Raw genomic sequence first — 26,630 nt, forward strand, 5'->3', positions numbered from 1 at the left:
CTTGATGCTTGAATTCTTTAAAATGTTGTTCATAACTGGTGCAAAAAAAATACAGGCATAGCACAACAAAAGAAATTTGTTCAAACAATTTACTTTATTCACATAATTCAGTTCATTCCTGCATGCTGATGGAAATCAGAAATATTCTTACTACAATATATAATCTGAATTAGTTTTAAAGACATTTTTTTTTTTATATATTTCAATTGTATTTACATTTCATACATTGAATTTTTAAAGCACCATTACTTATGCCTTTTGCACAATTGCAAATGATCACTACTATGTATTTATTACAAGCTTTTGTTCATTAAAACACCACAAAGGCTTGAAAACTAATGGGAGCATAAAAACTGAAATGTATTTATAAAATGATAAAAATCTTGGAAAATTAAGAGGCATGATCTTTCCTTGCAACTGTGGGATATTGGTATTTATTTAATTAAGAAACAAACTTTATTCTAACCTTATAATTTAAGGTAAAAGCAAAGTTTGTTTCTTAATTAAATAAATATCAATGTTTAATGCCACTGAAAACTTTGTATCACAATTTTTCTTGAATTAGATCTCAAATTCATATTAAAAAAATATGTGCAATTCCATTTTTCCCCCAAGAAGATGTCCACAATAATTAAAATTCACCATAACTATTCCTTTAAATTGCAAGACTTTGGAATATCATTTAATAATCTTGAATCATCTTCTTTCCTCAAATTCGAGAAGGTAAAATACAATGAAAGCTTTACAGACTGGTTAGAATATTTATATTTTATTGCATGGCTCACAATGGGATACAAAAATATTGTAAACTAATGAGCAGTATATTTCTGGTATCACATGAAGAAAAAAAATATCCAATATGATTATTATATTTACTAATCTATATTTTAGACTGCAATCTGACAAGACAGTTCTGACAGATCCGACGGGAAGTTTTGTACATAAGCCAATGGGGAATTAGTTATTGGCTGTTATTTGGTGTAAACTGATCATATTTACTTAGCCCTTTTACGCAGATACTTATCAAAGTCTGTGACACGCGCTGTCTATTGCTAGCTAACCCTAATTCGGGATCAGCTCAAATGATATTGAATGTGGGATAGCAATTGTGTTAGACGCTGGCCAGGATTCAAGCTATATGAGGTTGCACAAAATATTGTTAGGTTTCCTTATCAAAATGGTACACAAACATTGAATAAATTAAGAAAATCAGTGTGTCAGAGTGTCATTTGATTAAGAATGGCCGCTTCAACACTGAGCACTTTGCATCTTTTCTTTCTTACATTCCCCCTAGAAATCACTGCTAGTCCAAACAAAGTGTTAAGTACAGTGCATAGAAGAGGGCAATGTTTATGTTCGGTTTAATATCAACAACACGATCATACAGTGCACATAGCCATTTAATGTCTGGAAAAAATATATATTTCAATCAAAAATATTAAAGAATGATATTGTTATTTAAAAGGCAACTATATACTGGTGCCTTATATATTCCCTGTCCCCCCAAAACCCCCCCCCCCCCCCCCCCGTAGAAAAGTAAATCCAGCAAACACAAGTTGATTCCAGTGAAGGCCAACCAAAACAAAAAGTAGGTTTGAAAAAAAGAAAAAATGAACAACAATAATGCAAATTCAATAAAAATCAGATGTTAAATGATAGATTAAATTGTAAATTTCACTTATTTCCATAAATAAGGCAATTTACACTTTGATGACATATTCATCATATGCCCATATCATTTTTCTCTATTTATTCATATAAATCTATTATTTTGGGTGGATTTGTGCTCTCATAGAAATCACTAACAATATCCCAAACAACTTCCAAATCAGGTGAATATACAAACAGGTATGGACATTTATTGTATATAAATTTGAATAGCTTCTAATGGCCTAAAGTCAGAAAACAGTAGTTATGAAAATCAAGCAAATTGGATATCATCATGAACTTGTGAAGGCACGTCTATCTGGAAAAGTAGTACTGATCTTATAATAAAATTAGAAACTCTGAGCATAATATCTCAATATTAAAAACATACAAATTATAAAAAATTTTATCAGGTATCAAAGTTGGTCTATTGAATACAATATTTAGGAGTATTTCTTTGGGAAACTAAATATTTGAGAATCAAGTCCATCTGAGAGGCCCTGTTATCAACAAGGTTGTGACCAGTCCCACCAAGGCAATATCAACTGCAGGTTTCTTTAAGATGTTGGTCACCGTAGCAACAACTCCTTCCTCCTCTTTCTTATCCATCTCTCTCTCCTCTTCTTCCTTGTCTGTCTTGGCCACTCCCTCATTGCCATGGTGACATGAGACGGGTGAGAGGCGTTGGAAGTCTGGTGAGTTCTCAGTGAAGACAATCTTCCTTGTGGTGCAGTCCAGGGATGATGGTGTGAGGGTTGGGGTTGGAAGAGGACTTGGGGAGTAGATCTCACGGATGCTGGTGAGTTCTGATGCAAAGTGAACAGACTTCCTTTGTAGCTTGGCTGTGGGTATGGAAGGGCTTTCCATCTGGAAATACCAAATGTAAAAACTTTAACATTCATTGGAGGGACCCAAACATACTTGGAATAAAAATGAAACTGGTTTGAATGAGTTATCTCACTTATGAGGGTGTTTCATCCTTCCCAATGCCTGTAAGTTTTTTTTACATAAAAATTTATATCAACAATTCAAAAATTTCAACATTGATGAACAAAGTATAAAATCAGTAACAACTTCTCTATAACTAATCATTCCATTATTAATTAATTTTTGGGCTTCTGCTTGTGAAGGAAGGACTCTAAAAATTACTTCTTGAAAAGCAAAAGGACTTCCAAAACCACTGAAATTACCATTTGCTTCTTTCAGGAGAAGGGTAGAAGCTAATATTGTTAAAAATATGCTAGCATTTATTTTTGTTTAAAAAAACATTCAGTATTTAGAAAAGTGTTGGAGGTGTACATTTAAAAAAATGTGAATATACACTCGAAAAGTGGTGTAATTCTTAGGGGGGAATCTATATCGAAGATTTTAAAAAAATATTTCATCACTTTGATGTCAGTACACATTTCACCAAATGCATAATTCTTAGATTATTTTAGTCAATTCCTTTTATTCCTATCCAACATTCTTTGAGGGAACATTGCAAAAATGCAACTAAAAAAATTTCATGCAAGCCCTAAATTTTGATTTGGGGAATGTAAATCAATCACATCTGTTTCTGAAAATGGGCCACAGATCTGTAGTCCATTTCATAAAACTTGTTGTAAAAACAAATCTACAATAACAATTAAAAGATACAGGAATTCTTCAATCTGATTGGCTGATAGTGAATTTGTTATTGAAATTGTGCATTTGTTATTATAACAAGTCTTTATGAAATGAACCCCGATCCTGGGCCCTGTTTCATGAAGATTTTAATAAAGAACAAATGCTACAATTTGCTCTCGGTCAATCCAATAATTGCATCATTTCAGTAGCTTATCTGTAACTTGTCAATCATAGCAGGTTTCATGAAACTGGAACCATATCCCAATACCTTCTCATCCTCCTCGACTCCCCCGATGTTGTCCACATCCTGCTCTTCTTCAAAATCATCTTCATAGATAGATGCATCTAGTCTCTCCTGCCTCTTTCTGAACAAGTAGTCCAACATGGCATGTTGTATCACCCTAGCTGCATGATCCATGATCTTGATGGCGTTACGTACCCTCCAACCTCGATAACCTGAAAGCAGGAAACAAGGATTACAAGGAGAACATACTGGAATGAACTCTGAAGGTCTAATCCTACTTATCTATTTCCCTGTTTGACATCATCCCACATGGGCTAATCCTAGTTTGTCTACTATTAAACCATTTGGTAATTCCCACTTCATCTAATGTCTACTTGGTGAAACACCACTGTCTCTATAGCTTGTGACAAACTGATAATATATCACATTTTCATTTGAGAACTCGTTTTTATACAAATTGGCAAAAAGACCAAGTGAGAATTATAATAGACCGATTATATATCAGACCAATTTGTAAGTAGACCCATTGGCTTAAGCCATGCAGTTTAAGAAAATAATACAATTGGACCAACCCAACAGCTGCGAGACAAAGTGGATACAAACCCTCTCAACTAACAGACTAACCCCAACCCTTGCCAGATTAAACAACCCTCTTTCATATTAAGGATGAAATCATGGTACACCAAATGATCTCCATGATAGGAGCCACTTTATGTAAAGGGGGAGCAAATTGACAAAAAACACTTGTGTGGTGTATCATTGACAGCGGGTTACAAATAACTGGTCTTAAAATATATGTTTTGAGATAACTATAATCAATACAGAGAATAAGATAGCTGATAATTATATTTGTGTGGAGACTCTAAAATGTTTTTGAGAGGAAAAGTATTGGGTTGCTACTCGGTAAAATAACCATTGTGATAACAATGTATCAAGTAGTACATAATTTTGTTTTTCATCATTTAGGTGGGCTATTAAAGGACTACACTGCTCAGAATATTGCATCATGGGTAATGAAACTGGTCAAATATGCTTAGTTGAGGACTTGAGGAGGAGCTATTAAGTCTGATGGTTCACATGCCCTTTTAAAAATGTAAACCTACCAGCTTGTATAACTGAAGCAGCCCATTCTCTCTCCCCTATGACAAGAGCTCTGTAAACTCTCCAGGCTCTCTGGATTATGGCAGCACACTGGGAAAGCTTCTTCATACGTTGACTCTCAAGGTATTCCAACTGAAAACAAAAAGAAATGGAGAAGATATTAAGACAACTATGTACTCACCATTTTAATAGGCAAACTATTACTTGATAATATCACAACGTGAAGTTATATACTTGAGATGAGTTAAACCCATTAACATCAGATCATATGGATTGTTATCATTACATTTTTCATAATGAACAGTGCCTATAATAGATATATAGTAAACTTGTAGATTGATGGAGTATATTGCATGTTTAAAGCATCTGCCGTGGTTTGTCAGATTTGCATAGCATAACATGTATATGATTTTTTTTTGTGTAATATGGACTAGGCATCCAGTATAAAGTGACACCCCTGAAGTATATGGCCACTGAGAGGCAATATCTAACACATTGACACAAGGAAGTCAGCAACATGTCAATTGTATCTCAGTTAGTGTGCTCTCCTTGTGGGTTGATTTTCATGCATAACACACAGGAACGCTTTAGTCAAGACATCATAGTAATGCATTGAGCTCAGTGTAGATGACATTTTGCTCTTTATCAGGAAATATTACAATTGTCACTTGCTACCATTTGCGATTTTAGGCTGGTTCATATATGAAAAACTAGCTGATTAATAGAGTGATCAAGAACTTAATATTCATCTAAAATTAAAGTAAATATAGCTTTTAAAACGTCTTCTAATACCTTGAAAAACTTTGTTCGTCATTATGGACAATTCTGCTAGATAGTATAGATCAGTATGAAAACATACATCATAGACCCCGTATCATTTTGACAGTCTAATAATAAAAAATATTTGAGGAATCACATGTTGCCAGGAACATGTTAACATACCTGGCCTTCTCTAAGAAAGATCTTTGTCTTGCCAAGCTGCTGAGTGGATGAACTATCTGATTGATTCTCCTTATCATCATCACTAAACAAGCTCCTGTAGATGAGTCTACATCTGTTTCGTATTGACCCTTGGTCATCCGTCTCCTCCTTGGGAAGGAGGATACTGTATCTCTCACAGAAATCTGCATGTGATAACCTGAAAAATTGACAATTCATTTTAGTTTATTACTACTTTCAAAATAACTTAGTTTTATTTTTACATTCAGATTTATTCAAACTCCTGTAGACAAATCTATGACCCGAGGTCACCCTCTTCCCCCTCAAAATAAGTATGCTGCATGGAAAAAGTCATAGGTTAGGGTTGGAATATGCTCAAAATTCAGCTTATCAGAACCCAATACTAAAGATATTGCAACAGCTGCATTGGAAGACTGTATATTCAAAATTGATTTGCATGAAAATTTTACAAGGCAGGATTTGGGTCCACTGTTATTATACTTTTCGCATTAAATTCAAGATAGACTTTCCCTCGTAGGCTATATTACAGACACACCTGACCCACATTACACAAAACACCTGACTGCTTCCAAGTTCCTTGATCAATGCAATTGATTGTGAAAATCATCCTTACAATTATTTGCTAAGCTTTGAGGTATGGGGCCCTGGAGCTAGTTAAAATAGATAGCAACGTTGAAATTTCAAACCTATCTTTGCTTTCAACCAATCAGAAGTAAGCATTTTGGACTTTATATAGGATCAATTTTTTTGTGAGTTGTGTGTTAAATGATATATTTCTGCAAAGAGCCTCTGGATCTAATTCATATAAATCTCGCTTTTGATAAAATTCTTGGAATTTTGTACAAGCTTGCTCTCATTCAATCAAACTGAAGGATTTCAGTATTTTACAACAGTATCGCCCAACTTTCCTGGGATTACAATTTTTTTTTTAACAGGGCTCTAATATAAATCCAACTCACTTTGAAGGAAACCCTGCAGCACTGATAGCCACAGTTTCCAAGACACCACAAGCTCTCAGCTGAGAGGCAACAAAACGGCTGTCAAACAAGTCTGGCTGGCACTGAAAATTGGGTTTTATGCATCTGATGTAGTGAGGAGTCGTAGAGGTCAGTGTGGTCATTAGACTCCCCAAAGACTCCTGAATTTAAGAAAAGTGCACTCAATTAAATAATAATAAATCAAAAGAATGAGCAGGCAAATAATTCTTATGGTCAGTCCATTTTGTTTATAGGGATCATTGATTTGTTTTTCCTTCTTTCTTTCTTTATCATCAAATAATATCTATTTATATACTATCTATCTATTTAGTTAAATTCATATGACAACAACAAAGTTTCTTCAATTAGTGTACACATGACTAGAAAAGTTGCTAAATGTACATTCTTATAAAAAGTGGCTTTTCATCTGAGCTACATGTACATGCATCTGTCACTATTTATTATACATGTATTTCTCTGTATTTTATGAAATTAATGAAGAAAACAGAAAGAATATTATTGACATGTAACTAGATGCTACTCCTGGTAAATCTGATTGAAATCATAAGCCATGTCGTTGTAATTAAACAGAATATTTTACACTCAATATTACCTTGAATCTTGAAACAACAGTCTTGCTGAGTTTTGATTTGGATCCCTTACTCTGGAGCTCCTGTTCAATAAAAAAAGAGCAAAAAAATTGTGAATCAAATTTTAAAAAGGGAAAAAAATAAATCCTGCCTATTTTACTGAATGTTGAAATCTCATTCCTGGGGAAAGAAAATAACTGGCATATTGCAATATTTTCTTTTGAAATAACATATCATCAAGACAAAGTAAACAGTTGCTATATAATTGGTTCAATTAACCTTTGTTTGCAGAAGGGATGTTTGGGTAAATTTTGCATAGGCAAGAAAAAGTCTCAATCACGAATTTGAGATTACTGGGAACCATGGGAACATATAGGGAAAGAGAGCAAATCCAGTTCTTTTAAATCAATCTTATCATTGAATTATTTTTTACCTGCAACCTCTCTTGTTCAGGCTGAATGATCTTGGTCACAAACTGATTTGTGCTTTCCATCAAAACTTCAATCAATTCCATTGGAATTGGATCCTAGAATGAAAAGAAAACAGAAATTTTTATTTAAAACTTATTTCCACAGCTGACAATTAAACTTCTCCATGTACTACACATTGCAGTCAAAGAGCCTAACTCATTAGATAGTTGACTCCCATTTAATGACAAAAATTCACAATGATGGATTAACTTTAACAATATAGTATTCAAGTTTGTATTCACACAGCTGGGTTAAGTTAACCCATTGGTTAAAGCGTGTCATTTGACATAATTAGTACAATCCCAGGTCATATCACTTATGTAAACCGTGGTCTGACTAAACCCATCTTTGTGAAATATAAATTTTTCAACCCGGAAGTTGAAATTAGCCAATGGATTCAAGTTTACCCAAGTTTGTAAATTCAAGCTTAATGAAGATTACAGTTATGGATGTTTTATCAATGAATGCCTGGTGGGTGTTTCATAAAGCTGTTCGTAAGTTAAGAGCGACTTTAAGAACGACTGGTGATCCTTTCTTACGCGCAAAACCCTCGCCAATGAAGGTTTTTGTGTATATTATTTACCCCAAGAAAGGATCACCAGTCGTTCTTAAAGTCGCTCTTAACGTACGAACAGCTTTATGAAACGGCCCCCAGGTCAAAAGAGGGACAATCATTAAGAGAGGATGAATTCTGGATGAATGGACCCTAAGGAAAACAAATGTACCTTACCTTAGTCTTTTCTATCAAGCCTGGTATATCATAGGTGACCAATCCAGCGTAATGTTTGATGGTAAACGCTGATTGTGGATGATTCATAGGAGCTTTGGTCAAGAAGGGACTATCTACCGCTGCTAACAGTTTCTCCTCAAAAGATGTCGTGTCAGATTGGCGGTTCAGTCGGCATTCCTATTTGGGAAACAAAACATAAAATTATGACTGATCAACCATTAAATCATGTTTATCAGTAACGCACGTAACATGAATGTTTCACTAAGCAGGAGTCGGAAAGATTAAAAGTGGATGAAAATGGATGTAAAGTTATGCAAACAGATGTACATGTATCCTTTCCTACAAGAATAGGAACATTGAATCACTATATCACTGTACTACCCTATGATAATGTATTTTTTAAGCCCAGTTTGTAATACTAAAAAGGAATCGTATGTATTTCTTTGTTTTTTATTTTTTATTCATTGATGCTTGTTATCATGATGATTGTGACATTTGAAAAGCTAACTACAGACAGTGTAGAGTGTCATGAACATACATGTATTTCGGTCTCTAATTCTAAGCACTTTTCACATCTCAATATATTAACAGAGTTTTATGAAGCTATTATATTTATAAGAAACAATGACAAAGAGTTGATGACAAGATTTCCATTCACAACTGTTACAAGGTACACAAATCCTTGCATAAGTTTGACCAGGAGCTAATATTTTGGCAAAAATCACAGACAAAGCATTACATTTTCTTGATCATTTCACTGCATCCACCTTTTAAATATGTATCAGATACACTTACTTCATTCATGAGAGATAATACACTGAGTTTGCCCTCAATGGTCTGAAGACAAGGTTGGTTGTCACTGAAAGTACAGAAATTCCAAGAAATTCCTTCCTTCTCATATTCTTCCTGCAAGTAACAAAAAATACATATCAATAATAATTAGATTAAACACATTAATATTAATATAGGTTGAGAGATTTCACATCTGCAGAATTAATAAAAGGCAGGCACAAGAAAAAAACATGTGACAAGTGACATTAGCATAAAAATGTATACAAATATGTATAAAATATCAATATAAAAACATGATCCACTTGTTTTTTTATCTGTTTAAAGCTAGTGAGGCATCAATTTTATTCATGAATAGGAAAAAATAATTCAGTTTCTTCTGAATTTTACTTAAAAAGAGAGCAATTGATTCAAGCCTATCTTAACAATTGAAAGCCAAAGACAAGAACAAATTTATCATCTAGAATTTACAATAGGTATATCCAGGCATCATGCTCTTAAAATGTACACTTGTGCATGTGTCATCAATTTGACCAATCAGCATGCTTTGTTTGTTACATGTGTACATTTCACGAACATCTAAATTAAGTATAAGTATTAATGGCATAGCTAAATTTCCATATTTAAGATTGATTAGAGTCAATAACAATGCATAGAAAGAGGAAGCCCTGGTTACAAGCAGAGGTAACATACACCCAGACATTGTGGCATGTATTCTCAAAAGAAGTTTGAATTGTACATGCTACAAAACCATGGTTTAGGCAAATTTCTCATATCACCACGCCTCCCTTCTAGCGCCCTTTGCCAAAAGAGCGCATTCCATTGGATTTTTCTTAGTGTACGCAATAAAATAAGCATAATTATTTACAAAAATCTGCATAGTCCATAATTTTGTACTATGGTACAATTGAAACCACTTTTAAAAAATATTGGCTTGTATGTCTTAACAGAGCAAACAGCTTGTTAAGTTAATCCTATTTCATAAACTTTCTTGAGAACTAGGTTTTCCAATACCTACAAGGCACAAATATATATGACTCAAGTATTATTTAAAATAAGAATCTTCAAATAAACCCAGGTGCAAATTTGTAAGGCCCCCTCCAATGTACTAGTACCTGTTGAGCTCTCAAGAAGTGCATCACAAAGTGTTGCTGTAGTTTCTCATTAGCATAGTTGATACAGAGCTGCTCAAGACTGTTGCTGGCAAAGCTCTCAAACCCATAGATGTCCAGGAGACCTATGAAAGCATGCCACTGATTGGCCGATGTATGCTTGTTCAGGAAGGCAACCAACCAGTCAAATAATCTGTAAAAGTTGCAAGGGAAATATAAGATAAGCTGTAAAAATAATGTTTTTAGGGGCACTCAAATTTCATTGTTATTATAACAATTAGAATATATTATAGTCCCCTCCTCCACATCATAATCATCCCCATCACCACCATTATCATCATCATCATCATCATCATCATCACCATCATTCACCACCACCATTATCATCACCATCATCATCACCACCATCACCACCATTATCATCATCATCATCATCACCACCATCACCACCACCATCACCACCATTATCATCATCATCATCATCACCACCATCACCACCACCATCACCACCATTATCATCATCATCATCATCATTATCATCACCACCATCACCACCACCATTATCATCACCATCATCATCATCATCAGAACCACCACCGTCATCACTTTCACATGTCACTAATGCAGCAGCAGCATTGTCGTCAACACCATCAACTTTATTATGAACCAAAGGAAAGTATTGAATATTCTTGCTACCCAAAGTTCAAATTTCTATGCAAAGGGTACCCAAGTCTTTTGCCCTCTGTATGTCATAACTCTATATTTCCTTGCTCCTTCGTCCCTACTAAATAAACTCACCGTGCATACATAACCTTTGACACGCAGTCCCTCCTCACACCAGCTTCCTCCACTGAGCATGGTTTCAAGAACACACTTTGGCGCTTGCTGTGTGATGCAGTGATGCGCCGGTAGATGAGAGATGTGGTCAGACTGGTAGGGTCCAGACCTAGCAGTCTACATGCATGCTCTAGGGATTCCTGGCACACTGAAAAGATAAAAAGCATTGTTTTTAAAAATTAATCTTTCCTAATTGTACATGTAGGTACCAACAATGATGGTAACTGGCAATCAATATGATCAACAGTTTATACAACCCTTCTAAGCAGTCCTAAGCTCCAAATCATGACTTCAAAATAAATATTTATGACAAACTATATTTCATTCCCCCCCCCCCTTATTATCTCAATTGAAACAATAATGTCTGTGAATTTGAATACATCAAATATCCTGGACTCTAACATTGTCTGTTTTAAATTGCATACTGTTTAAACAAAGCTAATTCTTTACAACATAACAGCATACCTGACTAGCCCTCATGCTTTTCAAATATATAGGTAGACTATGCACATTACATACCAATTATTATACTTTGCTCAATTAATGATAGCTTTAGAACTTTACACTGTCTCATAATACCCTTGTATAGAAACAAATACACACATAGTCGTCTTAGCCATTGAATCATGCCACTAAAGTTTAACAATCCCTTAATTTCATTCATTAAAGCCTCTTAAAAAAAATTGGAAAATAGAAAAATTAAAACATTACCAAAAGGGAACTAAATATCCACAAATGTAAAATTCAAATTTTCATACAGAATAAGTAGATGATGAAAGGTTTAGGGTTTCCAATGCTTAAATTGGAAGATTTCAATATTAGATGTTATCTAAATACCATTCATTTTTATTGAAAATTAAGTAAAATCTGTAGATGAGCTTTAGGAGATAAGAATAGGATATGAATATCATTTACCTTCCTCATCTAATTCACAAGGATCAAATTCCTCATCACATGTAAACTCTAGATTGCCAAGATGAAGGATACCACTCAACACCTGTCAAAGTAAAACATATTAACCCTGCAGTTCGTGAAAAGTACGGTACAACTGATAGAACAATAAAAAAGATAATGAAATGATAAGGTAAATACATGTATCTGATATTTTGTTTCAATTTGTGTTGGTTTTCTTTCTTTCTTTCTTTTTTTACCTGAAACCCACATATTTCTTGATCTTTATACATGATTACTTTTTCACAGTAACCCCATTCCTCCAATTTAAACAAAAAAATATTAAGTACAACAGTTTGAATGTTTCCCCTCTTTCTCCCTGTCTATCTTTCAGTTTTCTTGCACTTTTTGCTAGATTACGGAAGTACATGACAGTTTCCAGTGCTGAACTATTGGCAAATTCATTAGTTTTACCGCATCTCGAATACTGTTGCAATGCCTGGACCAACTGTAACCAAAACTTAAAGGACACTTTGATAAAACAGCACAAACGAATGGCTCGACTGGTCTTGCAGGTAGACTATAATACACCTACTGCAGTAGTGTTTGGAAGATTAAATTGGGTACCACTTGAAGAACGATGGCGATTTCAAATGTGCAAAACTATGTTTAATTCTATGCAGGGCGAAGCCCCAGGTTACCTCTGAGATTTGTTCCCGGGATTTAGTTCTGTCCATTCCCATCATACTAGAAATGCATTGAACCGTGGAATCATGGTTCCACAGGCACGCACCAAAGCTGGTAAAAGAGCCTTCTCCCATCACGGTGCGTGCCTGTGGAATCAACTTCCTAATGAAGTTAAAAACTCCTCGTCAAAATCTTCCTTTACATCGTCATATTGGAGGTATAGATACACCCATTTTAATATATAAGCAAGAATTATATTATTTTACTATAATATTGCATTATAGTGTAAATGGTGATGTGCCTTCTTCTCCCGCTCTAGCTCTCTGCCGTGTTCTTTTTTACCTCAATTCATCCTTACCCTCTATCTTTCTTTCCCCTATTACTTTCTACTTGTAGCTCTGGGTTAAATAATTGTTCTCAATTTCACACACAATTTTCTGTTATTAGATTTATACTTGAAATTTCCATCTGTTTATGTTCAGGATTTGTATTTTCCATTTGTATTGTATATATGCTTGTATTTTGTTTTGTTTTATGTTATACATGGCCCCCAAGTACAACAGTATTTAACTACTGATGGGGTTACCCTGTATAAATAATACCAAATAAATAAATAATAAATAAATAAAATAAATACATTTTCTCACCTGAAATATATTTTCTTGGTGCATATGAGTAATGCCTACATTCTTCATAGCTTGCTGGGTTCTGCTAAATACTTGATTCTCATTGGCTCTTGACTGGATACCATCATCCAATGGGAGGTAAGCAAACATGACATCATCACCAGTGGGTGTGGTCAGACCCAATTCTGCCCTCTGTTCTTCTGTTGCCTCATTCACGATCTTGAAGGGAAGGGCAAAATGAAAAGTGAATTTATTTCTTAATGTAGCCCATTCATGAGACAACCAAATTTATCAATTTTGTTCAATATTTAAAAAGAAAGGAAACAAAGACTTTGTAAAGCAATGTTGAAAGATAACTTTAAAGGAAAACATAGAATTTCATCATATATAACCCAGCAAAACAACTCAATCCCCCCCCCCAAAAAAAAAAGTACAACCCCAAAACACTAGATTTCAAAGCCCGACTATTCTCAGAAATTTTTATAATCAACTTGTCTACACACAAGATATCTCTCCAAATGGACCATGGATTTTAAAAAGTTTAAAAATTATTTTAAGTTTATTAACTTTAAAGTTTCTGATACAGTATTTTGATAATGAAACCCAAACCAAGAGGATTTCTTTCCTGTATTGGTTATTGCATTATTCAGTCAGACCGCAGGTCCCTATGCTAATGAGCAAAAAGGCCAGATTCATCCAAATCATCTCGTGGCTGAATCCTCCTCTTTCTCTAAGAATTTACCTGTTTTAACCTCAAGTTATATGAAATATTATTACACCATCAGATAGAGTAAAAGTTACTTTTTCATATTGGTCATTTACTTTGTATACAATATTTTGTTAATTAAGTAAATTTCTGGCCTGAAAATGTGCCTTAAAACTGAATTTTCTTCCTCTGTTTTCTTTTGCAAATTGTGCAAAACTTTTTATTTTGAGCCTCAATGATATCTGTATCACCATAAAGCTGAACTTCTGTACTTTCTCACAATGCCAATCTTGATATGCGGCACCTTTTAATCGGGTCAAGATCACACCTTTCCCACCAAGGTACAAGACGAGATTTCTGAAATTTTGCACTTGCAAGAAATCCAGAGTTCTGATTGGCTGGATAAGGTTCACAGAACAACAGGCGCGGTGTATTTGAGGAGATTACCACATGGGAAGTGTGACCTTCCCACGAACACAGGCACTGGAACCGTTGGAATTTGCCATTGTGTGGTCTCTTTGACCAATCAGAGAGCAATATTCTTGTTTTCAAGCTGCTTTATGTACCTGGCAAATGAAAAATGTGATCTTGACCCGATTAAACCAATTCTTATTTTGAAACCTATATCATTTTAAAGCATACATATTCAGCTTTATCATGATATAAAAATCATTTGGGCTCAAACAAAAGTAAAGTGTGAAAATAGCAGCTTTTGTCAGGTGAAAATATTTATTTTGTAGCATATTTTAGATTAAAATTTTAACCTATATTACAAAATCTTTGAATAAATCCAAACACATGACCTGAAAGAATTATTCTTATTCTTTACAATGGTACCAAATTCATGAAATTCGATGCACAATTAGAGCAGCAATGACCGAATGAAAAGAGGTGTTTTGGTCCGCATCAAGCTCATTAAATATGCAAAACATCTCAAGTCATGAATATAACTTGGATGAAAGAAGCCACTTTCTTGGGACCTGCAGTCTGACTGTATTACAATTAATAGACAAGAGTTGCTATTTTGCAATGTGTGTGTGAGGAGCACAAAACATGAATATGAAAATATGAATCCATCACACAGAAACATAGCCTACAGAAACATAGCCTTCCAAAACAGTCACTAGAGATTGCAGAACACTCCCTACCTGGTAGAATATGTGAAAGTTGCTTTCTCCATCAGCCTGGTGAACAAGCCTAGTCTTCTCCAAGAGATATGTCTGGATAGAGGCACCAATGATATGGGAACCCCTGGATGCAAAAAAAAATACAATCCCATTTTGAATAATTATGTATTGGCAAAATAAATCACACAAAAACAATGCATTCCATCCAAATACATTTAGATCAAAACAATATTGAATAATAGAAAACAAGAATAGTATACATATATACTAAGCTTTGTTATTAAATAAGTATGTAAATGTATACAAATTTTTTCAATTTCTGTCTTACAATATCTGTAAGGAAAGGCCATAGTGAGGCACCGGGTGTAAAGAAGTACAAATCCCAGGCTGCTTTGAGGAATGGTGCCTAACGGATACGATCATTAGCTACATACAAATATGCTACAGCTATACATAGGATACCCTTTCCTGGAATCCCTCTTGTGATTTGTATTATCATACTACATCACACATTCAGTATTTTGTTTCTTTCACCAATATTAAATATTTTATGATTTATGTCATATGATTTTGTGCTTTTGTCATTACCATGTTTGATTGTATAAATTGTACTTCTTATTTTTGTGTGTATGGACCCTTACGAAAAACAGCATTCGCTGATAGGGTGTTCCATCCCACGAGTGGAAAATAAATAAAATATTGTGACATAGTAAAAAGGAAAGCATCATACAATGGCGAGGATATTCAAAACATACCAACGACTGCTACATCTACACGTTCTGAATCTGACTTGCCACAGTCAGATGCACAAGGGGTTTTGGAACGCTGGGGCATTTTTGTTCGACTGAGCAGAAAAGAATCAAATCATGTTCTTAAGACAGCAGCTTTGAAAAACTTCATAAAGTTGAAACAATTGAGCACAGCAATTTGCTCATAAAGTCTGCCAAGAATAAGTCAGATATGAGACGCAGCCAGCAAATACGTTGTCTTCCTTCTGAAGACTTAGTAGCAAAAGAGGCCCATTATCACAATACATACAGGTTAAAAATTCTCCAAGAAACAACAGCACACACAGGAAATATGGTACTCACAAGAATATCTCCAGTAAAAAGAAACATGACAAAACATTAAAAGAATTCGTGGCATATATTAACCAAACAGTAATTCAAAAATGTGTACCAAAGTACGCTCCCAAACTGATGGATTTCTACAAGGAAGAGTTCAGAGAATTGTGGGGATATGAGGAAGACACTTGTTACAATGTTTTTATCAGAAAGACAAAGAACAAGTTTGGTGAAAAACTGATGGTTTAAAAAAAAAAAAAGAGTCAAACAAGGATGGAAATTTCCTGTATTCACAAGTATCAGTGTTGATGAAGCAAAGTTGCATTTGAAAAAACGTGAATGACCAGGAAGACGCAATTCATTGCGCAGGTCTTATCTGGTTCTCAGGTCTGAGATTCTCCAGATGGAATCGACAAAAACACACACACCCACATCACTAAAAATTTTGAAAGACAGTGCACCTGGTATACCTCATATGACCAAGATATTCTTTTAAACATTGACAAGTGGTTTGTCCCCTTTCACCTGTGAAGAAAGACACTGTGTCTATTTCCTTGATTTTACATTTCATAAGTATGGAGAGTAGCCAATGACATAAGCAAGACATGGGAAGGAAGGTATGCCTGTCAAATATTTTAGTCTTATTTTCTGTCCTCTATGAAGTGGCTCTTCGAAGCTATACACGATTGGTACATGCAGAAGAGATGTGAGGCCATGGAAGCACACCTCCTTAGGTTTGTCACCAATGCTTGGATCAAAGACAGCAATAACTGTGTTCAATCGTCTTGGTCATACAGTAAATTACTATGACTGCAAACGTTTAGAGACAAAGATAGCATACACATGCTGCATCCGGAGACCTGGATACTCCTGCTGGTTTAAATCTGGAAACTTCTTTAGCTACAGGTATGCTGCGCATGATTTTGAACCAATCCTAAATTTTCTTGTTGGCCAGAAATACACATAAATCGAACATTAACGGGAAGCAGTAGAGTTGAAAACCAAGTTATAGAGTACTCACAAACCAAATTAACTTTCACTCCTCGCAGACCAGTTACTGATATATAGGTACAGGGAGAGAGCATCTCTTAGCAACTGCAAATCTTCACACAAAATAGGTTAACATTCAGATTGTCTTCTTTCTCTTTCTCTTCTTCTTCTTCTTCCCCTCCCTCTTACCTGTCAAACTGTAGCTGTATATACTTTCCAAACCTACTGCTGTTGTGATTCCGGGCTGTACCAGCATTGCCTGGCAAAAAACAAAATTGATTTAAAAAACATTTGACCAGATACCCTAGAATAAGTTCACGCTCTCAAAAGCTAATAACAGAATGTTCTTCCTACTGAAGCTGAGGTCTTTTCATGTCCAGGGGGCATATCATGAAGCTGTTCACAAATTACGAATAACTTTAAGATCAACTTGTAATCCTTTCTTGTGGTGAATGATATTCACCATTAAATGTTCATTGGTGATTATTTAGCGTGTAAGAAAGGTTCACCAGTCATTCTCAAAGTCACTCTCAACTTACGAACAGCTTTATGAAACACCCACCTGTAAAGAATACAAGTGTTTTTTTTCATAAGGCAATGATAGAGAGTGTTCTTGTAGTTCAGTAGGGTTCTTGTAATTATATGCAGGTAGAAAAGACTGCAAAAGGGGCGATAACATGACAAAAGTAAAGAGGATCCTACTGGATGAGAATAAAAATAGAGTTCTAGAAAAAATCAAAGAAATCGAACCAATGAGGATCACACTAATATTATTTATTGAGGTATGAGATATAAGGAAGTTACTTACCAAATGCTTCAAGGATGGGATTAGAATCCAATATCCTTCTCTCGATGCACTTCACAGGTGGAGGTGAAAAGCCCCTAAAATAAATAAATGTATAATGAAATGTAAGCACAGTGATAATGAATATTGGAGAGAAGCAATGATCTGCCAAAATTTTCAAAATTGTACATGTAATATTATGTATTCTACATTCAACTTCATGTTAATAAAAATAAGAGCATCCTTCAATATACATCATGCATGGAATATCAATGTGCAAAATAAACTTTTTGAGAGCGTGATTCCAAATTTGTCTGTCCATTGTCACATTTTGTACATGTAGATAAATATCTGTAATAACGAATCTTCAATCAATAAATTCTCAAGAAAAGATATACAGTATAATGTAACAAAAGATGGAAGAAAGAACAAACAAATGATATCTCTTACCCTGGATTTTTATATAGTGCCACTGAAGTGAGATATTTCATCAAACACCTGGTGTTCCAAGTCTATGGATCAAAACAAACACTGAATTTTGGCCAAAAGTTTCAAATTTATAGCCTCAGAATACATAAATCTAAAATACTACATGACTTAATTAAAAATGTAAATCTGTTCAATGTTTACATGTTTAAGTAAATTGAGTACACTACAAAATGTGGCATTTCCTGTAAGAGCAAAAAATTGGTGTCTGTCTAAACCATGTCTTACCTTATACCTCTCATTAGGAAAGTGGTCATGCTTGAAATTAGGCCACGAAATTAAGCAAAAAGGTAAAATGTGAAGAAAAAAAATTCTTTAACTCAAATTTGGCTGATACATAAAGGCTGCATGTGATTCAACCAACACTTCTTACTTACCCTAAAAACACGGCTTTCAAATAATTTTAGTTTAAATCATGTGTGCATTCAACTAATTTTTTGTGTGACATTAAAGAATGAGCATTTTTTTAAAGCACAGCCACAACATTCTGTCTAATCAAAAGGCAAATTCTATTAACAGAATACAACAGAGATCTAAATTATGATTTTTTGTATAGAACCATGAGCATTTCTTCAGATTGACATGGAATATATACACTCTCAGATTGTCCTTTACTTTCTTATCAAAGTTAAACTCACTAATCTACAACGCGATTTTGGTGGGCTTGAAATAGTGTGATTGAAAGCTCTACTAACGTTAGCGTTATTTGTGTTTGTGTGTTGATTTGTAATTAATGTTTGTATGCCTTCTAAATGACTTGGATCCAATTTTCTTAAGAAAGACAGAATAGATCTCTTTACCTTCCCAGCTCCACTCTCTCCACTGACGATAATGGACTGGTTGGGGTTACCTATGGCATAGCGAAGACTAGAAAAGGCTTTCTCAGCAACAGCAAACACATGTGGGGCTTCCCCCTATTTAATCAAGCAAAATCATATTGGAATTATTGAATAATTTCATGTTAGTGGACTGGTAATAGGCAATCAAATATCAAATATACAATGTTATTTAGTGGGTACAATTCAGAAATGTGTGAACATTAAATGAAAGTAATTAGTGACAACTCATCTGTTTTTATTGTCAGTTGACCTGTATTACCTGTCCAATGCCTAAACTTCATATACCTATCAAATATAAACTGACTCATTTTCTAAGTTTTTCTTTTCCATTCTTATAAAATCTTCCACCATTTTAATTTTTATGTTAAGCTACCATACAATTCAAAGGTGAATGCAGTTAACAAACTTGAGCTCCGAATTCAAATACCTCCTAGAACCTTCTAGAAAAATCATGGAATATATAATAATTTTCCTTATATAATAAGAATGTAAAATATTTTGAAATGTATAGATATCTCACCTTCAATGTTTGGTCACTAGTTTGATCTTGATGGTATTGTTGAATGGCAGTATCATCATATAAACCAGAGATTTCCTTGAATGGATTCAGACTGACTAGAGTTTCACCTGCTTTACTGCAGATCTGACCGTTATGGAATCTGCACTCCAGACTCTCTAATACTATTGGAAGAAAGAAACAAGAGAATTTTAGGCATCTTACCAAATTTCTGTGCTGTTTCTTACAAATCCTACTATAAGGGTGCTCAGCATCTTTCACAGCGATCTCCTGCTTTTCTCATTGTGCTGTCTTTGAAGAATGCAGAAATTTAAACTTAAATGCCAGTTTGTAATGATCTAGAACAACGCTTTTCAACCTTTTTTTTATTCAACGACCACTCTGACTCTCAGATTTTTTTTTAGCGCTGATCTAGAAAAGAGTTTGAATAGAATCAAATGAAATTATCACCAGTTATGCCGAATGATTCTGGGAGAAAATGTGTCTGCTGATTAATTGACAAAACAAGCATGGTATTCGAGCTAGATATTGGGTCTTTTTTTTTCAAACAATAATAATAATACGCTGTCCCAAATTGTTTTGGTGATCAATAGTACCTTCATCTTTTCAGCTTAGAGTTAGTGATTTCACAGAGTTAGGTTTAAACCAGATCTAGACCTACCATGATACGGTTGCAATTAACCTTGGTTTTACAAACTTTCCCATGAAATCCTTTATGGCCTTTAATCATCATATTGTACATATATACTACTATATATAACTACAAAAAACACAGTGTACACTATACCTTCGGCCTCATTGAGCGATGAAAGATTTGTTAGGTCATCCACTTCTGCATAGTTGTTGTTTCCAGCTAGAAGCAGTGAATCTTCTCTTCGTGAAACATCAATGACCTGAATATGTATCATTGAAAATATATCAGAATTCCCCTATACTCTATATATGCAAGGATACATGTAGGTTTTTTTTATGATGACACTATTCTGTGTTCTAATTAATTTTTCAGCCATAGTATTACTCTAAAACTATGCTCATAGTCCCATACATATTGAACTAGGAGCAACATTGATAGACTAAAATATTATATAATATGGTAAATGTTTTATTGCATATTTCATATGTAATTTGTTTTGTTTCATCAAGTGATTGTTGAAATTTGGCATCTAAGCATCTAAAACCCCTTCATCTGATTGGCTAAGAGTAAATCTGTCCAAAAAATCAATGGCAATATTTTTCATGAAAACACTAGTCAATATTGTGGCAGTTCCTGAATAACTGAAGAAAGTTTAACATCATAAGATTGATTATGAACAAGGTAATAAATTTATATTCCATCCACCATGCCACAATATTGAATGTTGCTTTTAGATGCACAGACTACAACACATTATTTCTTTTACAATAGAATTGCAATTTGAAATATTTCAGTTGGCTCGATTTACTTATACGAGTGAATCTGATTAAAATATAAAAATACTGACTTCAGTGTATATCACAAAAAGACACAAATGTCTTGAATCCTTAACAATCCCTAAAGTCTGTTGTGATCATCAATAGTGGATATTTCAAATCATTTAAGTTTCTGTTCTTACCTCACTGCTTTCCAATCTCACACTCACTTTCCCATTCTTTCTTGCTGCTGTGACGGTACCTCTTAGCCAGGGGCAGTTGTCTTCTGTATTGCTGTTAGCAACCCATACTCTCATACCCTGTAAACAATTTCGAATATGATAATTACATGTAGTTCCAGAATTGCCATAGTATGATATTTTTTTCTTCAAAACTGATGTAAAATTAATACATACAACTAAAAACAAGATAAGACAATCCAGGCATCTTTATTGAAACAGATAAAGAATATAAAGACCTGTGAGTTAAGTTGAAATAAACCGCTTGTAATAATCAAGTACCGGTATGCTTAAATTTTTCAAAACTGACATTTCAGAAGGGCAAACCAAATTATAAAGATTATTTACTCATCATCATCATAATCATCATCTTCACTGTTTTCATAATAATTAACAATCATCATCACAATCATCACTTATCATAGTCAACATAATCACCTTCATCATCATTATCCTCATTAGTCATTATCCTCATCATCATCATCAACATCATCATTAACATTTTTGTTCTTTATCAGTTGTAGATGTGGTTGTTTTGATGCTTCTGTTACCATTAATGCAGTTGTCATTAGTATCATTGTAATTTAAAGGGGAATTCCCAACAAAAAGTTGGTTTGAGTAAAAAGAGAATGATTTAACAAGCATAACACTGAAAATTTCATTCAAATTGAAAGCTACATGTATGACATTTTAAAGTTTTGCTTAATATCACTAAACAGTCATTTGTAAATCCTGGTCATTATGCGAATGAGGGAGCCAATGATAATACCTACTATTTCTTTTATATATCATTACATGAAATATTAAATAAACCAATATTCTCCTCATTGTAATGTGAAACAAACTTTGATTCCTCCCAGGATTTGTGCACTTGCCATTGTTGTAACCTACAGGCATTGTGATTTGATGAAGAGTCTCATCATTGTCAAATGAAGTTAGTCTTCTGTGCAAACACATCACCCAAGTTACATGTAAGTTGTCTGAATCTCGAGTTAAGTGGTTTGAATATGCAGCCTGAAATGACTTGTGTACTGAAGGCCCTCTTGAAAAAGCAAGCTTTATGTGCTAGTCTTGTGTAAAAATCCATTTAATAACCAAAGTTACTATCAGGGAGTGTGCCTGCACGCTATGTCAAATCAGAATTTAAATAATGATATATTTTTAAATTCATAAGTTAAATTCAAAAGAAATGAGTGAGTGAGTAAGTGACATTGACTCGCTTATTTGATATTGTAGTGATGTGCTTACATGTAACTGCAATGTGGATAAATAAGCAAAATTCTAAATCGTCATAACTTTCATCTTCCACATCAAATTAAGATATTTTCAGCATCATGCTCATTTGATTTTCTCTTTTTATTTGAATAAACATTTGGGGTGGACTTCCCTTATTTATACTAATTTTTTGTTGGCAGTGTTGTTGCTAAAGTGTTTCAAGTGCAACAAACAACTTTAGACTCTCGAACATCTTACATGTAAGTCTTATTCGACTCATTGTACCTATGATAGCTGCCTTCTGAATTTGTACAATCATAGATGAGGAGATATTATTGTTGTTATCATTATTATTACCAAAACATCATGATTATGATCATTAATATTATCAATTATAAAAAAAGTGACTGATTTCATCATATAAAAAATAAACAATACAGCTTACCTCTTGGAAACATCTTTTTGGTTGTTTTACAGGTGGTGCAGGAGCTTTAGAATTTTTCTTTGATGGCTTCTATATTTATCAATCAAGAAGAAGGAATGAAGCAGTAAATTTAAACAAAATGAAAAAAAAACATTAAAAATCTGCATGAAACCAACACAAAAAACACTGAAAAATAAATGTTCATTTAGTTTTTCCTTCTTTATTTCAGGGCTGCGGGGGCAGAATGTTTATGTACAATTGATGTTAGATTCTCTATAGAAAGTTCTTTTGCTGAAGTTAGCTTCTGTTCTTGAAGTTAATAGACCAATATCTTTTTAATAATAAAAAGAAAATTTGGCCAACTCTAGTCATAATATGTACAGTATCATGTATTCTGTATCATTCATGGTGCAAGTTTGATGAATTTTAAGAAAATATTGTGTTTGATATGACTGAATTCATGAAAAGTGTAATCCACTGACACAGGAACCAGGCACTCATTCAATGAACAAGGTTATGATTTTCCATGCTAGCTAACAGAATTCTTATTTTGTAAAAATTTTGATATTCTTATAAACTCGCGAGAGTAGACCTAATTATAGAAGAACGTTTCGTTAAGGTTTTTATTCTTTTGACAAAAAAAACAAAAAGGAAAAACAATGAAGTTATACACCCTCCCTTTTCTCATTTCGCTTTTTCTTTTCCCCCTTTTTTTTTTGGGGGGGGGACCTTTTCGAGGGGCACCGCCCCCTGGCTCGCGCCTACAAGATGAAGAGACGAGCGAGCAAAAATTTGTGTCACTTTTATTGCAAATATCAATTTTGTGATAGATTTTGACATAACATTCAAAATGTAATATGTCACTCTTTTTTCCTTTTCTCTATTTTTTTTATAAGGGCGCAACTGATCTCGGGATGATTCTCGCATGCATTTTTCTTAATCTTTCCTTCCGCTTTCGTTTTTTTTATGTGTTGTATTTGGCCTTTTATTTCTCTTCCCTTTCCCTTTTTCTCTCTCCCCCTCTCTCTCTTTCTTTCTCTCTCGATCTCTTTCTTTCTTTCTTTCTTTTTTTTTCTTTCTTTCTTTCTAATTTCCCTCATCTTGTCCCATTTTTTTTATTTTTTTTTCCCTGTGGACACTTTTTTTTTTAATTAGAATACTAAAAGCATTCCATATGCACCCCCAATGATCAGTCTAGTAAGAAACCTTTCATTTTTGCCATTCATAGTGAAATAATTTTTATCCCTTCATACGCATGCACGCATTAGACGTTTGAAAATAAAAATTCACACTTATAAACCGATTTCACCCTGTAAATATGGATTTCCTTGGGAAATCCATCCGGGTGTGGACAACTCGCTTATGCATGTATGGAAAGAGTTTCAATTCAAGGCTCCATGATGAAAATCTATAGGCCCTATGTCAAAATATTAAAAATATCATCACGGATGATGGAGTCCTGACTCCTAATCTAAGTTAGTCCTCAGGCTCAAGCCTAATTCTACCCCATTTTTGGAGAGTATGCTCCCTCTGCCTAATACTATTACACGGACGAGTCCTGGGCTCCGTCCCGCAAAGCAGGCCAGAGCTCCCTCGGTTACAATCCACCTAACTGGCGTTTTTTATTCGCTCTCATAATCGATTATGACATTGCCAATATTATTTTGCCACACTCCCTCACTGTCTCACCCAAGGGTTCATTACATGCCGCCGCGCACAGAAAAATCAAGCCATACAGTGAGTGTCACTGTCTGTGACCGGGTGGGTGTTTCATAAAGCTGTTCGTAAGTTAAGAGTGACTTTAAAGTTTAAGAACGACTGGTTATCCTTTCTTATGCGCTAAATAATCACCAACATATAATGGTGAACATTATTTACCACAAGAAAGGATCACCAGTCAAAGTCGCTCTTATTAACTTACGAACAGCTTTATGAAACGGTCATGACGGTAGGCCTACCCAATTGGGTCCGTAAATCAAATGTATGAACTATGGGACCGTGCAGGGCTCTTCGATTTGAATTTCCCAGTAATTTCATCCCAAATACACAAAAATTGAAAACTTACTTTGTCATGAGTAGAAGAGTCATTTAAGCTCTTCTTTTCTTGAGTAAGAGGAATATTTGAAAATCGTTCACGCAAAACGCCTGCCATGATGACGTGAAGTAATGCCGATGCTTCCGAATTTATTTTCAAATCTCGCGTCTCAATTCTCAAATGCAAACAAGTGATCGTGAGGGCGACATAAAATACTGGTTCAACAGTTCAGTATCAAAGGTCGAAATTTTTTCAAGCCCAATACTTCTAAAGGGGGGGGGGGTGTAAGCAGATCCAGCCGGGGGACGAAGCGGCTTGTTCTTTATCCAACACTGTGCTTAATTTCGACATTTTTATTCCAAAAATCCCATTTTGTGATAGATTCTGACATGATTTACAGAAAGTACACCATATTTTGCCCTTCTCCAGTAGTGTTTACCTAGGATTTTTCACAGGGGGGGGGGGGGCAAAACCGTCCGCCAAAAAATTTGACAAGCAAAAAAAAAAAAAAAAAAAAGAGCTTCAAGCTCGTCAGGGGGGGCAAGAAAGGTTTTCAAGCTCGTCAAGGGGGCAAAAAAGGTCTTTCAAGCTCGTCAGGGGGGCAGAGATACGTCCTTTGCATGGGTTGTGGCTCGTCAGGGGGGGGGGCAGACTGCCCCCTCTGCCCCGCCCCCATAGGTACGCTAGTGCCCTTCTCCCTTTCCTTTTCTTTCCTTCTCTTTTTCTTGGTCGTGATTTTTTTTTGGGGGGGCGAGCATTCCCGAGTCCACATCCCCCCATCTGTAGGCCCGGCTTCACTACGGCCTTGTTCATGATTACATCTAAGTTCCAACACTTTCTCCATGTTATTTTGGCGGATCCAGGATTTTTCGAAAGGGGGGGGGGCACATTTTCCCCGAGGAAAAATTTGACAAGCTGTGCCCCCCCCCCCCTGGATCCGCTAGTGGTTCATGACAGTTGACACGGTTGGATTTACATCACTTTCTGTATTTCTATGTATAATTTTTTTGATATTTTGGGTTTTTATCTGTCCGTAGGCCTATATGTACTGCAACTATATCAAATTTAAAAAAAAATTGTGATTTTTATTTTTGCATTCATATTTGATTTTGAGAATATCAACGATTTTTGTTGTTATCTTTGTTTTTATTGATTGATTGATTGGTTGGGATTTTTTACCTGATAGCTAAGAAAGCATGAATGCTTGTAAGCAAGCAACCAGAGGACCGACGCACAGTGGGCCGGGGCGAAACAAAAGTGCGCCAAAAGTCATTTTGGGCAATTTCAGATTTTTAATTTTTGTCATGCCCAGCTGAGAGATAACACTTTGAAGAATACTTCAGCAAAATATTTCATTCCGGAATTTGCATAAAGGTGGTTTATTTCCTACCTCAAATCGTAAAATGTGACATTTTGCGAAATGTCGCGTATTCTTGGAAAACAGGCCATTTCACAGGAGGTTTTTCATGTAGGAATCTGAAATGACTCCCACATAATCCTGATATATTCTTTTTTTCGTATGAAAGGGTTCAAAGTAGATAAAAGA

At 34.8% G+C, this 26,630-nt stretch overlaps 1 protein-coding gene across 2 annotated transcripts; it reads right to left on the reverse strand.

Annotated features, from left to right (window-relative positions):
• Positions 1 to 75: 75 nt before the first annotated feature.
• Positions 76 to 25,295, reverse strand: LOC129254769 (unconventional myosin-XIX-like). 2 transcript variants are annotated; one of them, XM_064110204.1, is made up of 23 exons: positions 25,115 to 25,295; positions 23,071 to 23,139; positions 21,375 to 21,491; positions 20,570 to 20,675; positions 19,786 to 19,946; positions 19,227 to 19,340; positions 18,391 to 18,452; positions 17,965 to 18,038; positions 17,346 to 17,415; positions 15,124 to 15,226; positions 13,291 to 13,488; positions 11,981 to 12,062; positions 11,027 to 11,213; positions 10,232 to 10,421; positions 9,123 to 9,233; positions 8,328 to 8,504; positions 7,561 to 7,653; positions 7,151 to 7,210; positions 6,520 to 6,698; positions 5,543 to 5,738; positions 4,603 to 4,732; positions 3,524 to 3,711; positions 76 to 2,514 (listed from the first exon to the last, which is right to left on the reverse strand). In XM_064110204.1, exons 1-23 carry the CDS (start codon positions 25,199 to 25,201, stop codon positions 2,128 to 2,130), a joined length of 3,141 nt encoding a protein of 1,046 aa, XP_063966274.1. In that variant the 5' UTR covers positions 25,202 to 25,295; the 3' UTR covers positions 76 to 2,127. The 2 variants fall into 2 exon arrangements, with proteins under 2 accessions (XP_063966274.1, XP_063966279.1); XM_064110209.1 differs by lacking the exon at positions 23,071 to 23,139 and having other exon boundaries at positions 25,115 to 25,279.
• Positions 25,296 to 26,630: the final 1,335 nt, after the last annotated feature.

Source organism: Lytechinus pictus, chromosome 2 (assembly GCF_037042905.1).
Source record: "Lytechinus pictus isolate F3 Inbred chromosome 2, Lp3.0, whole genome shotgun sequence".
NCBI classification, from domain to species: Eukaryota; Metazoa; Echinodermata; class Echinoidea; order Temnopleuroida; family Toxopneustidae; genus Lytechinus; species Lytechinus pictus.